General features: G+C 34.8%; 1 protein-coding gene across 2 annotated transcripts in view; it reads left to right on the forward strand.

Annotated features, from left to right (window-relative positions):
- LOC126824565 (transient receptor potential cation channel subfamily M member 2) overlaps positions 1-14,864 on the forward strand; it is a 37,728-nt gene that overhangs the window by 13,916 nt on the left and 8,948 nt on the right. Inside the window, exons 8-18 of one of the 2 annotated variants that reach the window (XM_050553797.2) lie at positions 951-1,039; positions 2,858-2,916; positions 5,128-5,330; positions 6,675-6,817; positions 7,878-8,039; positions 9,753-9,831; positions 10,405-10,499; positions 11,035-11,141; positions 11,924-12,143; positions 13,048-13,155; positions 13,671-13,799. In XM_050553797.2, coding sequence (XP_050409754.2) covers positions 951-1,039; positions 2,858-2,916; positions 5,128-5,330; positions 6,675-6,817; positions 7,878-8,039; positions 9,753-9,831; positions 10,405-10,499; positions 11,035-11,141; positions 11,924-12,143; positions 13,048-13,155; positions 13,671-13,799 — 1,394 coding nt within the window. Of the gene's footprint in view, positions 1-950; positions 1,040-2,857; positions 2,917-5,127; positions 5,331-6,674; positions 6,818-7,877; positions 8,040-9,752; positions 9,832-10,404; positions 10,500-11,034; positions 11,142-11,923; positions 12,144-13,047; positions 13,156-13,670; positions 13,800-14,864 lie in introns of those variants that run through there. The other variant, XM_050553798.2, reaches the window with a different exon arrangement.

Raw genomic sequence — 14,864 nt, forward strand, 5'->3', positions numbered from 1 at the left:
GGATGGTTGTGATTTTCAACGGATTTAAACATGATCACATGATTTAGTTAAAATTAAAAAATGGATAACTGAAATCGTAGCAACGACGTAACTTCGACTCATGACAAATGATTATAAGTTTAACTTATGGCAAATGATTATAAGTTTAAATTCAAATTTTGTCAAATGATTATAAGTCTAACTTCAACCTATGACAAATGATTATAAGTTTAACTTCAACTTATGACAAATGATTATAAGTATAACTTCAACCTATGACAAATAATTATAAGTTTAACTTCAACTTATGACAAATGATTATAGGTCTAACTTCAACTTATGACAAATAATAATAATAATGTATATTTATATAGCGCCAATTCAATCCAAAATTACATACTCAAGGAGCAGTCATGACACTCTGTACACTTTACACTATTTACACTAGTAGCTTGATCACACGTATGAGTATAAATGAGTTTTCAATTTTGTCTTATAAAATGATTATATGTTTAACTTCAACTTATGACAAATGATTATAAGTCTAACTTCAACTTATGACAAATGATTATAAGTTTAACTTCAACTGATGACAAATGATTATAAGTCTAACTTCAACTTATGACAAATGATTATAAGTCTAACTTCAACTGATGACAAATGATTATAAGTCTAACTTCAACTTATGACAAATGATTATAAGTCTAACTTCAACTGATGACAAATGATTATAAGTCTAACTTCAACTTATGGCAAATTATTATAAGTCTAACCTCAACTTATGACAAATGATTATAAGTCTAAATTCAACCTATGACAAATGATTATAAGTTTAACTTCAACTGATGACAAATGATTATAAGTTTAACTTCAACTGGTGACAAATGATTATTACGTTTAACGCTAGGATCATTGATTAATAAGTTTAACCTCGGAGTGCTAATATTTACGATGACTATTCCATTTGCTAGGTATTTTATTGGTAATACGGGGCGGAACAGAAGCCTTCCCGTTTATTGAAGAAACAATTAGAAATGGTTTGAGAATAGTTTTTATAAAGGTGAGAATCAGCTTTTTCATTCCACCCTCGCTTATACATGACAAGGGGTAAGTTCGCCTAACCTCGTGGGTTTCCCCCCATTGCTAAAGATTCCTATGCGCTAGCAAATTATTGAAATAAAATTGAAGCATATGTTCGTCCCGCAATGACCTAGTTTGTGACGATTTCTTACAAAATCCATACTATGAAGACCTACTCAGGATAAATGTCAACATTTGTTGTTTTGTTTTGTAACTAAACGTCGAAATCTTCAAAATATAAGCTTGTTTCACGATTTCAACCCAAAAAGTCGACGAATTTAGAATACGGATCGGACAAATATGAACTTTACTTTGCTAAAGATTTAATACATATAAAATTATCCATCGATGGTGAGATGAATACTTATATAACCTTATAAATGTTGTTGGTGTCGTTGAAATGGTTTCAAGGGATCTTTTACCTAATACTGAGCAAATAATATTTAGTAAGGGAGGAATGCGTTAAGATTGATAGAAATTGAGCTCTTTAAATTAATAATAGCATTATATTATATCGTTAACCAGTTCCTGATATAAAATGTAGAAACGAACTGGTGCATTGTTATTTCTGGTAGATAAATGTCTTACCGGCCGAGATAAAAAATATAGTAGAAGAAAATAAGAAAAAAATAACCAGAGACAATACTAGGCGATCACAAGGCTATTAAAATATGTAGCAGAATAGAAAGTATGCGTCACACGTTGGATGTGGGAAGTTTTTATGCGTTGTGAACTTTCCACATCTAGCCAGCGACTCATAGTACGGCATAGTGCTACACAAATTGAAGTGATGTTTCACTAACTAACTAAATTAATAATCATCATTAAAACGAGCAAACGCATATAATTATCTTATAACATTGACGTGATGTTTTACTAACTAACTAAATTAATAACCATCATTAAAACGCGCAAACATAATTAGCTTATAACATTGACGTGGTGTTCTACTAACTAGCGCGATATAAATGGAATTATTATTATTATTATTATTAACTAAATTAATAATCATCATTAAAACGCGCAAACATAATTAGCTTATAATATTGACGTGGTGTTTTACTAACTAACTAAATTAATAAACATCATTAAAACGCGCAAACATAATTAGCTTATAACATTGACGTGGTGTTTTACTAACTAACTTAAATTATAATCATCATTAAAACGCGCAAACATAATTAGCTTATAATATTGACGTGGTGTTTTACTATATTAACTTAATTAATGATCATCATTAAAACGCGCAAACATAATTATCTTATAACATTGACGTGGTTTTTACTAACTAACTTAATTAATAATCATCATTAAAACGCGCAAACATAATTAGCTTATAACATTCACGTCGTGTTTTAGTAACTAACTAAATTAATAAACATCATTAAAACGCGCAAACATAATTATCTTATAATATTGACGTTGTGTTTTACTAACTAACTAAATTAATAAACATAATTAAAACGCGCAAACATAATTATCTTATAACATTGACGTGGTGTTTTACTAACTAAAACGCGCAAACATATATGATTAGCTTATAATACTACCGTAAATAAATAAATATATATCTATTTATGATACAGCTGTTCTTACCATTGTTTCACATAAAAAAAACATATCAAAACACGACCCGGGATGGGGGAGGGCAGCCTTAAACGTCCACTGAGCTGTACAGTGCCGGACCCGTGATGGTCACCCCTCAACAAGTTTAACTTTTTATTGCCGGTGTTTAAAGTGAAATTGAAATCGATATTTAAATCATCCAGTTATTTGGTTGTTTGTGTTTTTATTGTAGGGGTTTGGTGGTGTAGCTGATATCGTGGCTCAAGTTTTACCGTTAACCAAAGATGAGGAGTAAGTTAAATAATATAATATTGGTTGATTTATGCATTACCACATTCATTTTACCGACTTCAATGTGGCCTACATCAATTTTTGAACATTCCGCTATGTGTATAAGAGAGAGAGAGAGAGAGAGAGAGAGAGAGAGAAAGCATTTGACGTACACTTGACACACACTTGACACACTAGGTCACTTGATGACTAACATATGGTTCAATTATATTTTTATAATAGTAGGGGTCTTTAGGTGTGGAAGGAAATCGGATGACCAGTAGACCCTCCACCCCATCCACCCCACTCACAGACAACGTTGGACAGGCGACCATAGTCCTTGTCATGTACAAGCGGGGAATTGAAACCACAACACATGACTCAATGACAGACCTTATGATCTAAAGCACGCGCGTTAAACCATTTTGCCACTACCACAAAGATTAAATTATGTGATGGATAATGGCCGAAGACTGTTAGCCCCGAAGTTTTTCTTTGTATTTACATAATGGACAGTCTGAGGCTATTATCAAACTTAAAAAATAGCAGCATAGAGATACAAATAATGGATAGTTTTCTAAAACAACAAGCCATAAAATAATGGATATATTCTTAAAACATCATGCGCATGCTCATGAATGCATGTGACAAAACACTCCAGTCATACCATGCAAGCATACACAGACAGTCCAAAATATTTTACATGGAGACATGTTTACAACACAGTCGAAAACAAATATTAATAATGAGAATATATTATGTGATAAGCATGTGGATACTGATTACATTGGTAATGCACTCGATATGGAAGATAATAGCCGTAATAATTGTGATGTTCTTGATATGGGGGATAATAGCCGTCAAAGTTGTGATGGAAAGGCTCCTCACGAGAATGATTTAGATATTGATAATATTCTTAGTACTGTGGTTAATATGGAGGGTACTAGCCGTCCCAATTTTGATTTAAAATTTGATATATACTCTGGTATAAGTGACAGGATACAGGATCACAGGCACACACCAATTCACGAAATGCAAACTCAACTGTCATTATGGTGTAACGGTGATATATTTGACGTTTTTTATAATCGGATAAAAATTGTGACCTGCATAGGTTTCACAGGCTCAAAACACGTTTTTTTGTTCAATCCGGGGCCATAATCCAGGAAGTTACGGTCCGATATGCGCCACTATCGCAAGGAATCGAGATCTTTGGGTTATAAACACACATGTGTTCAGTTTCATCAAAATGGGCTAATAATTGTGACCTCTAGTGTGTACAGTCAGGGGCCATAATACATGAAGTTACGATCCCATACAAGCCAATATCGAAAGGAACCGAGATCTTTGGATATATAGACCTGTAGAGTGTCCACAAAGAAGGTGTGAAGTTGTGGGCGTATAAAAACGTATCATCGATATAGTGCCGAACATACTATTAAACGGATAAGTGACATATAACGGAGGGATTTAAGTGGAATTCCTTATGTAGACGAACACGTGAAATCCACATTCGGCCATGTGACATTTCGGTAACTATGAGGTTTTAAAGTAATTTCATGTTCTGTAATTTAATTTGTTCAGAGAATAAATTATCCCAAAATACATGTTCATTTTTCAGATACGTGTCTATTATTGGTATTTTCTTAAACAATCGTCTATTATTTATAAAATTGTCCATTATTTATTAACAAAAAATAGACAGTTTTATAAATAACATACGATTGTTTAAGAATAGCGTACATTCCCCTATATACTGGTTAAAAACATCAAAGGGTGACGTCATATCTATGTTTTAACCAGTGATACGAGGCATCGTAATGGAAGCAAATCATACAATGTATCGGACGATGGGCATAAGATGGTATACAGCAAAATAGACAGTTTTATAAATAACATACGATTGTTTAAGAATAGCGTACATTCCCCTATATACTGGTTAAAAACATCAAAGGGTGACGTCATATCTATGTTTTAACCAGTGATACGAGGCATCGTAATGGAAGCAAATCATACAATGTATCGGACGATGGGCATAAGATGGTATACAGCAAATTCGGTTACTACGCAAAGACACAATATCAAAGTACCCCCCCCCCCCCGAGCAGAAAATTCAAACTAAAAATAAAGAATAAAAAAAAAGACTTCTATGCTAATAAAACACACATGGTATATTGTTTTCTTATTATTTAAAATCAAATAATTGATGTGATTTATTTTGGTTTTGTACAGGAGACACAGCCTATTAAAAATACTGATCGAACGCGGCACATGTCTGGGGGTCAGTTACTGTGGTGAAGAACTGCAACAAATCATGGATGCCGTAGAAAACATTGTCCATCACAAGAAATCCGTAGCCGTTTATGATCTCAGTTCAGACAGATCACAAGATTTTGGACGGTTTCTTTTGTATCAGATTGAAGAATCCCGTTATGGTAAACTAAGAGAAATTACAGCCCAATCTGATTAAAACACAGATCTATATTTCGTTTCGTTTCTTTTTATACTTTGGATGGTCTACACTACATGAAGATTTGCCCGGTTATAGTGGAAGGTCGCGTCAGGTCATACGAGCGGCTATTGACACTATGACGTCAGACTTTCAATTAACCAATCAGCGTATCAGCGTTGATGTTTCTAGTGAGTTACCCACAGTTCCGTGCACCTCACGCCAAAAAACTCGCCGTAACAGACCGTTTCATTGGCTAATCCCTCACATCATCTAGAACTCGGGTTATATAACAACTCTTCCAGATCCTAGTTTAGTAAAGACAAGTAAAATTTTGAACTATCAAAAACGAAACGAAATAGGATCTATGTTTCAATCAGACTGACTACAGCCCTGATGACACTTCGCCCTCCATTTATAAAAGATGCAGTATATAAGATATAGATAAAGAGCTGTAATATTTCAAACATAGATAAAGACAAATTAATATATTCAAAATTTCAGTCAAATGACTCGTTTCTGAGCGAAGTTATCAGGTTTTGAAATGTTCTTAACATATCGTCTTTGATTGGCATATTGAACATATTAACACAAGGTACAATTTTATGGATACACAATTACTGAATTTAATACTAAGCGATGTTTTGACGAGGATACTCTCGTCTTTATCAAGCAATTGTGTATCCATAAAATTGTACCTTGTGTTCTCAATTATACTACATATTGTAAGTCGGGACCATCCGGGTTGCCACGTGAATAAATGTCTAATCAATAATTTATATAACATTTGAGGCCAAAAGAAATGAAATGTATCTTTAACATATCGCTTATTATGTATCGACAGTGTGCTATGCTACAGTGTGCTATATGCTATGCTACAGTGTGCTATATGCTATGCTACAGTGTTATGCTACAGTGTGCTATGCTACAATGTGCTATATGCTATGATACAGTGTGCTATGCTACGTGTGCTATATGCTATGCTACAGTGTGCTATATGCTATGATACAGTGTGCTATATGCTATGATACAGTGTGCTATGCTACGTGTGCTATATGCTATGCTACAGTGTGCTATATGCTATTCTACAGTGTGCTATGCTACTGTGTGCCTTTTTGTAGAACTTCTAAGTATCGATATGGATCCGTCTGATTAAACGTCTCCTACATGAAATTCATTAAAATAGACCGGTATTTGTCACATCCAATGTTTTAGACTTATTTATCACATCAACCTTTTTTGAAATATTGTAATTATATTTTCGCCGCTCCTAGACTCAACGACATCAGTATTAAAACATGGCTAAGAAGTAATAGTTATTGTTTTTCAGCTCCTGGAATAGCCAAGCACGAATCTCCGATCGGCGGTGACTTGATGATTATAGAGGAAATGAGAGATGCAATTGTCGGTGGTAATAACAGTGTAGCTATAGAATTACTGGAGAGTGGAAGATATGATGTTAATTATTTACAGGTATTTATATAGTCTAACTGACAATCAATCGCATCAACCAGTATATACGCCAAGAAGAAGGGCACACGTCATGCAATGTGCTATTTGGAACATGTTGCCTCGACAGTAGCGTTTCTGGCTACTCTGCAATCGAATTCTATCTGCTAATTGTTCCTTTAACTGCAGCTCAACAAGTATATGCCCAACCTCGTGGATTTTCTACCGGACCTCCCATTTCCTCCCACTCCTAAAGTCCCCTACTCGCAGGCGAATTATTGAAATAAAATTTAACCATGTGTTAGTTCCGAAATGACCTACTCTCTCTCTCTCTCAACAGGTATATGACAGACGCTTGGTTGTTCTTGCCCACCTCCTCGTCTATCACGACTGACACGGGTTAACTAGTCTGGACAATTCTGTCGATCTTTCACTGTTGAACCCGGGACCTTTGGGAACCACTGTGCCCCCCCCCCCTCATAAAGATATGACTAGGCTAATAAAGACGGGTATACGCCATACAGTGTGCTATGGGGGAAAATATGCGCGGACGGTGGCACTACAGCTCACACATATATCGAATTCCAACTGCCAAGGGATCTTTTACGTGTACTCAAATCCGAACGACTAGACAGCTGTCCTTGTCAGGCCCTCCGTCCTGCATCACTCTTATGGGGTAGGGGGGGGGGGGGCACGTCGGAAAATCCCGATGAACGTTCTCGACCAACGCAGCGATCGAACACGGAACCTCCAGATTAGCGAGCCAGCGTCTCACCCACTTAGCCACCGGGATAACACTCGAGGCAAGGAAGAAACATCCACGGAATTATATCATATTGTAATCAGGGTGATAAAGATGAAAGAACTAACTTTAAACTGTGCTACAAATAAACAAATAACTTTAATGCCATAAAATTATTACTTATTCTATTCGGGTTGATGCATCTGAAAAAACCCACCCGAAACAAACATCCGAACCACATATGTTCCACATATTTTATACTATGAACGCCGTCTAAAGTTGCTGATATATTGTTATATTTTATGAGTTTTAAAGTTCATTGGATTAATGGATATATTTCAGGGTAAAGATAGTAACTTCGGACGGAGAATGACCAAGTTGTTATGTAGCAACAATTATGAGTGTCTTGATGCATTTTTTAACAATGGTTTAAAGGGTGGCCAGTTTTTAAGTCTCCGAGTATTAGAAGACTGTTATAAAGCTGAAGGTGTAGATGTTCACACGGTATAACTGGATATTATTATTATTATTATTATTATTAATGGACTAGAAACCATTCCCCAGACGCTACACATCTTATTGTTCTTTTTCGTTTGCTTGGGGGAGAGGGGGGGGGGGGGCGTGACGGCCTTTAAAAAAAGTCCAATACTCTGCCAATTCAAGTACGATGGGCACGACATTTGGCATGCGCATTCCATGGGCATCACAATTTCAAGATGGCTGCGATGACGTCATACCCGGTTTCTGTTTTATGGTATGCAGCACTTGTTTAGATAATTTCCCATTTATGAAGTCCATTTACAATTTCAAGATGGCTGCGATGACGTCATACCCGGTTTCTGTTTTTATGGTATGCAGCACTTGTTTAGATAATTTCCCATTTATGAAGTCCATTTATAATTTAATCGATTTTGTCTTACGGTTTATAGTTTACCTCGTTTAGGAAATGCAATGAAATAAAATGGGTTCAACGTCCTACTGTTCTGCTCTGAATGGGCTAAGAGGGACATATATCGAATTTCAACTGCCAAGGGATCTTTTACGTTCACGTCAATGTGTACACGCCCCCCCCCCCCCGACACACACACCCACACACACACCTGAACGACTATAACTCGTTTAGGGGTTTAATCACAAAAAAACATAATTTGGAACAAAACTACTATTTTAATTAGATCGTTTATGGTTTATAACGTACAATATTTGCACTTCAGACTTCATATCATCTGGAAATCTTAATTCTATGTAATAATCGATTTTGTTAATATTTATTGAGTTTGTATATTGAATATTGGTAATGGTTGATTGATTATATGGTAGTTAGGAGATAAAAATCGACTGTTCAGATTTTAGCGGATCTCCCCGCCTTTAAAGGCTCAATACCACTCTTGTTGTAACTGAATAATATGTCCCAATCTTTATTCTGGTCAACAAATTGTACCATTTCAATTAATTGATGATACAAATTTCATCTTAACACACCTTATTTAAAAATTTTGAAAAATTCAACATAATGGTTTGAAACGTCTAACGTAAACCTTTTCAAATGAAACTTCGATTTAAAAATATTTTCGAACCCTCTGGACAAGTAAAATAGGATGTAATGGATAATTTACACAACAGGTAGGACACTTAAACATCTAGTACTTAGATAGAGATATTATTTATTTTCTGGAGCTTTCAAGCCAGCATTAGTGTTATTGTCCCTTTAATGATTTAAAGTAGTTGAGTCTCTAACTAAATATCATCCAAAGTCTTCGACATTAATAACAATTTAAATCAACATTGATGATGTGATCTTATCGGGAAAAGATGGACTTCTGATATCCAATATTTAAGACAAAATAAACATTTTACCACGAATCGTGTACCATAATGTGTTCCAGCGCCATTTGTAACAAGGGAGTCGAAGAACGGGGTTAGACGAATTCCTCAAGTCATGTTAAACGGTGACGCCATTTTCTTATCTGGAGATAAATTCTATCGGCGTAGACTAGAATAACCAGACGCTAGAGATTGCCATTCGATTAAGACTTCTGTCGTATTTCGCCGAACATAACTGATTTGAAATTACAGTAAAAACAGAAACGATTAAATGTAAATCAGTTTATATACATTCATATTGCATTATTATATGTGTTGCGAACCATTTGTGTCAATTCCTAGAACCCAAATATTGGCGAATTATTTTATGTACTTACTATTATAAACTTTCAGCTGGAGGATACCTGGAAAGAATTCATCGATAGTTTAAAAGATTTGGGATACAGATGGCCGTTTGATCTAGGTAGACCAGGTAGGATTATGGGTTGTTTTATTGTAGTAAAGGTTTGGGATACAAATGGCCGTTTGTGCCAGTTTCACAGGGTGGGCTTAATTGTTTTATTGTAGTAAACGAATTTAAGAATGAAAAAATGAAATGGGGTTTAAGAACCCACTTTTCTGCAACAAACAAGGCAATTAAGATGGGCATAAACCATACAGTGGGCTATGGGGGAAATTTGGCCTGTCCTGCACCACTTAAAATAGGAACCACGCTAACAAATATAATCGGGAAACTACATCGGTATTTTCTAGTTAGTGAGCCCGCCCCGTACTCACGGAGTCACCATGGTAACCAGGAAACATAACCCGTAAACCTATAAAGTCCATATTTAACGTCGTTCACCCAATTACCATCGAATCAGAGCGGTATGTAAAAAATCAGTTTATTTGTAAAAGGTGGGGAGGGGGTATATCGAATTTATACCTTTTTCCGGTCGCAGTTGATCGGACGTTGATGAACCTGGAACATAATGAGATCTACTTAAACATGCAAGATCTAAATCTGCCTATTGCAGGTGTATCTTTAATTCTTCTTCCCTTTCAGTTGATGATAAAATAATAGACCTGGAACATCTGTTTGTGTGGAGTGTAGTGTTTAGACGACACGAAATAGCAAAGTTAATCTGGGCAGAATTAGACGTATGTTATATTTTCACCCTATTAATACGAAAGTCACTATAATTCCAAGTAGTCGAAAGAAAATTGAATATAGTCTAGTCTGTATTGTAATTCCTTCTGCTTTTCGGGCAGAAAACATGGACAAGCTCTTTTTTGAAGGTTTCGACGTTTAGTAACAAAAAACAAATGTTGACATTTTTTCTGAGTAGGTCATCATAATTATGGTACGCCATTGTTTGAATGGTAGCTATTAGGCGATAATATTCCAGCTTAATTTTGATTTTTCAATTCATATATAATGTTATCGACATATCAACTGTGATTTGGCAATGCACTAATATCGACAGGGATTATGACAATGTTTCAGTTTTTTCCAGCACATCATGCAGATATTTTCCGGATGACGACCATTTTTTTTCGGGGGGGCGGGGGAGACGAGGTGCAGATTTTGATTAAGTGGTAGTGTTTGGTGTCCATATATATGTTTTCGGGTATTATCGAAATCTTAGAATATAATTTATTAATTAAGTTCTGACGAAAAGTATTATTTATACAGGAACCTGTTGCCGCAGCTTTAGCGGTAAATAAAATACAACAACTTATAATCAGCACCAAGAGGATTAAAGATACGGAAGTTTTAAGTAAATACGAACAGTACTCAAAGTAAGAAATTATACAAGTTACTGTAGTTACCTTCAGAGTTATGTATGTTATTATTCTTACTGTCGGACTTATACTAAACCCCATTTCATTTCATTTCATTTCATATTGAAATTACGTATAGTTGTGACGGTCATTAGCAAAGTGATTTATTGTCATTTTTCTTCAATATTCTTAGTAAGAAATTTAATCAATCTAGTTGCCATAAATATCAATAATTAAATTGGCTTCGTATCACAAACATGTTGACAGTTTGGTTGATCAAGGCTATCGTATTAAAATAGAAACGAAATGAAATGGAGTTTAACGTCGTACTGTTTTGCTCTGAACTGGGCTAATGAAGACGGGCATACGCCATGTCATTTCGTATTTTTTGGGAGCCACGGTGGCTAGATGGTTAAGACGCTGGCTCGCTAGCCTGGAGGTCGGGTGTTCGATCCCTGCATTGGCCGAGAAAGTTCATCTGGATTTTACGACGTGGTTTCCCCTTGTCAGTGGTGCAGAACGGAGGCCTGACAAGGACAGCTGTCTAGTCCTTCGGAAGAGACGAAAAACCGAGGTCCCGTGTATACATTGGAATGCACGTAAAAGATCCCCTGGCAGTTGGAATTCGATATAAGAGTAGGCGATAGTGCCCGGGCAAAATTTCCCCCATAGCACACTGTATGGCATATGCCCGTCTTCATTAGCCCAGTATACATGAAGGAGCAGAACAGTAGCACGTTAAACCCCATTTCATTTCATTTCGTATTTCGTAGCTGATCAACTTTATTTGTTGATTCCAGTGATTTTACAGATTTGGGTATTGAAGTTATTGATGCATGTTACGAGAATAAGATAGCTAAATATAACTTACGTCGGAAATTAAGAAATTGGACGGATCAATCTTGTTTAATCATGGCTTCAGAAACTGACAATAAAAGATTTATATCTCGAATAGCCTGTCAAGAATACATCCGATCTATTTGGTGGCGGAATGACGATCTTCGATACTCGAAATATTCTGTAAGTATCAAGTTTATCTTTTGTAACGTCTTTAAAATTGAATAAAAAAATTCAGAAACGGTATCTAATATTAAGTCGAGTGGACCACACTACACACAACTAAAACTGAAAACACCAACCTGTGTACACAATATCGTCGACTACTGGCTGGCGTTTCGAAATAGCGATAGTCTGACGTCATGTGTCACAACGTCAAAACAAAAAATCAACAATAATAAGGACGATAATCGGGACAAAATTTCGGCGTTTCGAAATAGCGATAGTCTGACGTCATGTGTCACAACGTCAAAACAAAAAATCAACAATAATAAGGACGATAATCGGGACAAAATTTCGGAAAACGCTAAGAACGTATAAATAAAATGAGAAAATAATCTGTGAGTACCGGGTGTATATTATATAGATATTTAGTAAATATCCCCATAAATATCGAATAAATAATTCTGAATATATTCTATAAGTAGCCAGTAAATAGTCTATAGTTAACAACTAAATATTCTATAAGTAACCAGTAAATAGTCTATAGTTAACAACTAAATATTCTATAAGTAACCAGTAAATAGTCTATAGTTAACAAATAAATAGTCTATAAGTATAGCCAGTAAATAGTCTATAGTTAACAACTTAATTTTCTATAAGTAGCCAGTAAATAGTCTATAGATAATCACTAGATATTCTATAAGTAACCAGCAAATAGTCTATAGAATAATGACTAAATAATCTATAAGTAACCAGTAAATAGTCTATAGAATAATGACTAAATAATCTATAAGTAGCCAGTAAATAGTCTATAGATAATCACTAGATATTCTATAAGTAACCAGCAAATAGTCTATAGAATAATTAGTAAATAGTTTATAGATAATTCGGCCCTTTTTAGGCATCTCTTAGCATTTAATTTCAGTTTTCTCGGTATATACTGTATTGGCTTTCACGATGTTGTTCCCAGGAAATGAGAGAGAGGGCTAAGCAACTGAGTACATCACCAGTGGTGAAATTCTCGTTTAATGCGGCAAGTATTATTTTTATAATAAAGTCAGTTAAACATTTTACTGCCCAAATCAATCTTTTAAAAACAACTTCCAGTAAAAAATTTCACTGTATCAAGTAACCTTTAGCAACAACCTCGGGCCACATATATTTTACTGTCACGTATTTGACAACAACGTCCAGTAAAACATTTTACTGTCCAAATTAATCTTTTAAGAACAACTTCCAGTTAAAAATTTCATAGTGTCAAGTAACATTTAGCAACAACTTCAGGCCACATATATTTACAGTCAAGTAAACTTCTTAACTCAACTCTCAAGCATTGTATTGTGTCAAGTAATCATTAACAACAACTTTCCGTCAAACACATTACTACTACAAGTAATATCTAACATCAACTTGGCGTCAAAGATGTTACTGCGCCAAGTAATATCGCTAACTATAACTTGGCGCCATATATATTTCTGCACCAAGTAATGTCGTTAACTTTAAATTGGCGCCATAGATATTAATAGCAAACAATGGTTTATTTTTCAGTTATCGTATGTGATATTTCTTATTCTATACAGCTATCACATGCTAACCAACTTCAATAGTCAGTTCACAATTATTGAAGGAGTTCTATGTTTCTGGGTTTTTACGTTGATTTGTGAAGAAGCTCGACAGGTCTGTTAATGTAATAAAACAACTTGGTTGATCATTATTAAGAAGTTAGTTTTATTGGATAATTTGAAATTATTATTTGAAGTGCTCTCAATTTTAGTTTAGTTGGCTTGTTGTACCATATTTATTTTTTAATTTAAGAAATTAGAGTAAAGGGGGGGAGGGTATTTCAAAACGTTATTAGGAGGGTCTTATTGTAAAACAGTATTAGACTGGCAGAACACAATTTTTATGGGAAACAATCACTGGTTTTATTCTAAAAGCACGACGTTTCGATAAGAGGATATTTGTCGAACGTCGTTCTTTTAGCATAAAACCAGTGATTGTTTCCAATACAAACTGTGTTCTGTTCATGTGATTCCCAATCGCTAAATTTCAATTAATGATTATTATTAGATTGGCTATATCTTAAAACGTTATTAGAGAGATCATATTTTAAAACATAATTGGTGTGTGTGTGTGTGTGGGGGGGGGGGGGCTATTTTAAAAAAGTAATTGAAGGGGTTATATTATAAAACGTTATTAGACTGGCAAAATTTAAAATGTTAATAGAGGGGTAATAATATTAAACTTCATTAGAGGAGTTATATTTGAAAACGTTACTAAACTGGGGATATTTTGAAAAGTATTTGGAGGTGGGGGTAAACTCTGAAACCTTATAAGAGGGGCTATATTATAAAATGTTATTAGGCTGGAGATATTTGGAGGGGTAATATTATAAAACGTTATTAGAGAGGTTATATTTGAAAACGTTATTAGAAAACTGGTAGTTAGAAGTGGTATGGGATTCTTAAATGTTATTAGAGGGGACATTTTATTTTTAAAGTAATTTGAGGGCTGAATTTTTGTGAAATAATTAGAGGGAGATATTTTAGAATGTTATTAGAGGGGACATAACATTTTTAAAGTAATTGGAGGGCTGATGTTTTGTGAAATAACTAGAGAGTGATATTTTAGAACGATTTGGAGGCTGATATTACGGGGTAATATTTTATCTGAAAAGTTGACATAGTTAAACAATTTTTGTTATAATAAGTATGTACGAGTATACGTATACTATTTTGAATT

The sequence above is a fragment of the Patella vulgata genome, chromosome 6 (assembly GCF_932274485.2).
Source record: "Patella vulgata chromosome 6, xgPatVulg1.2, whole genome shotgun sequence".
Classification (NCBI taxonomy): Eukaryota; Metazoa; Mollusca; class Gastropoda; family Patellidae; genus Patella; species Patella vulgata.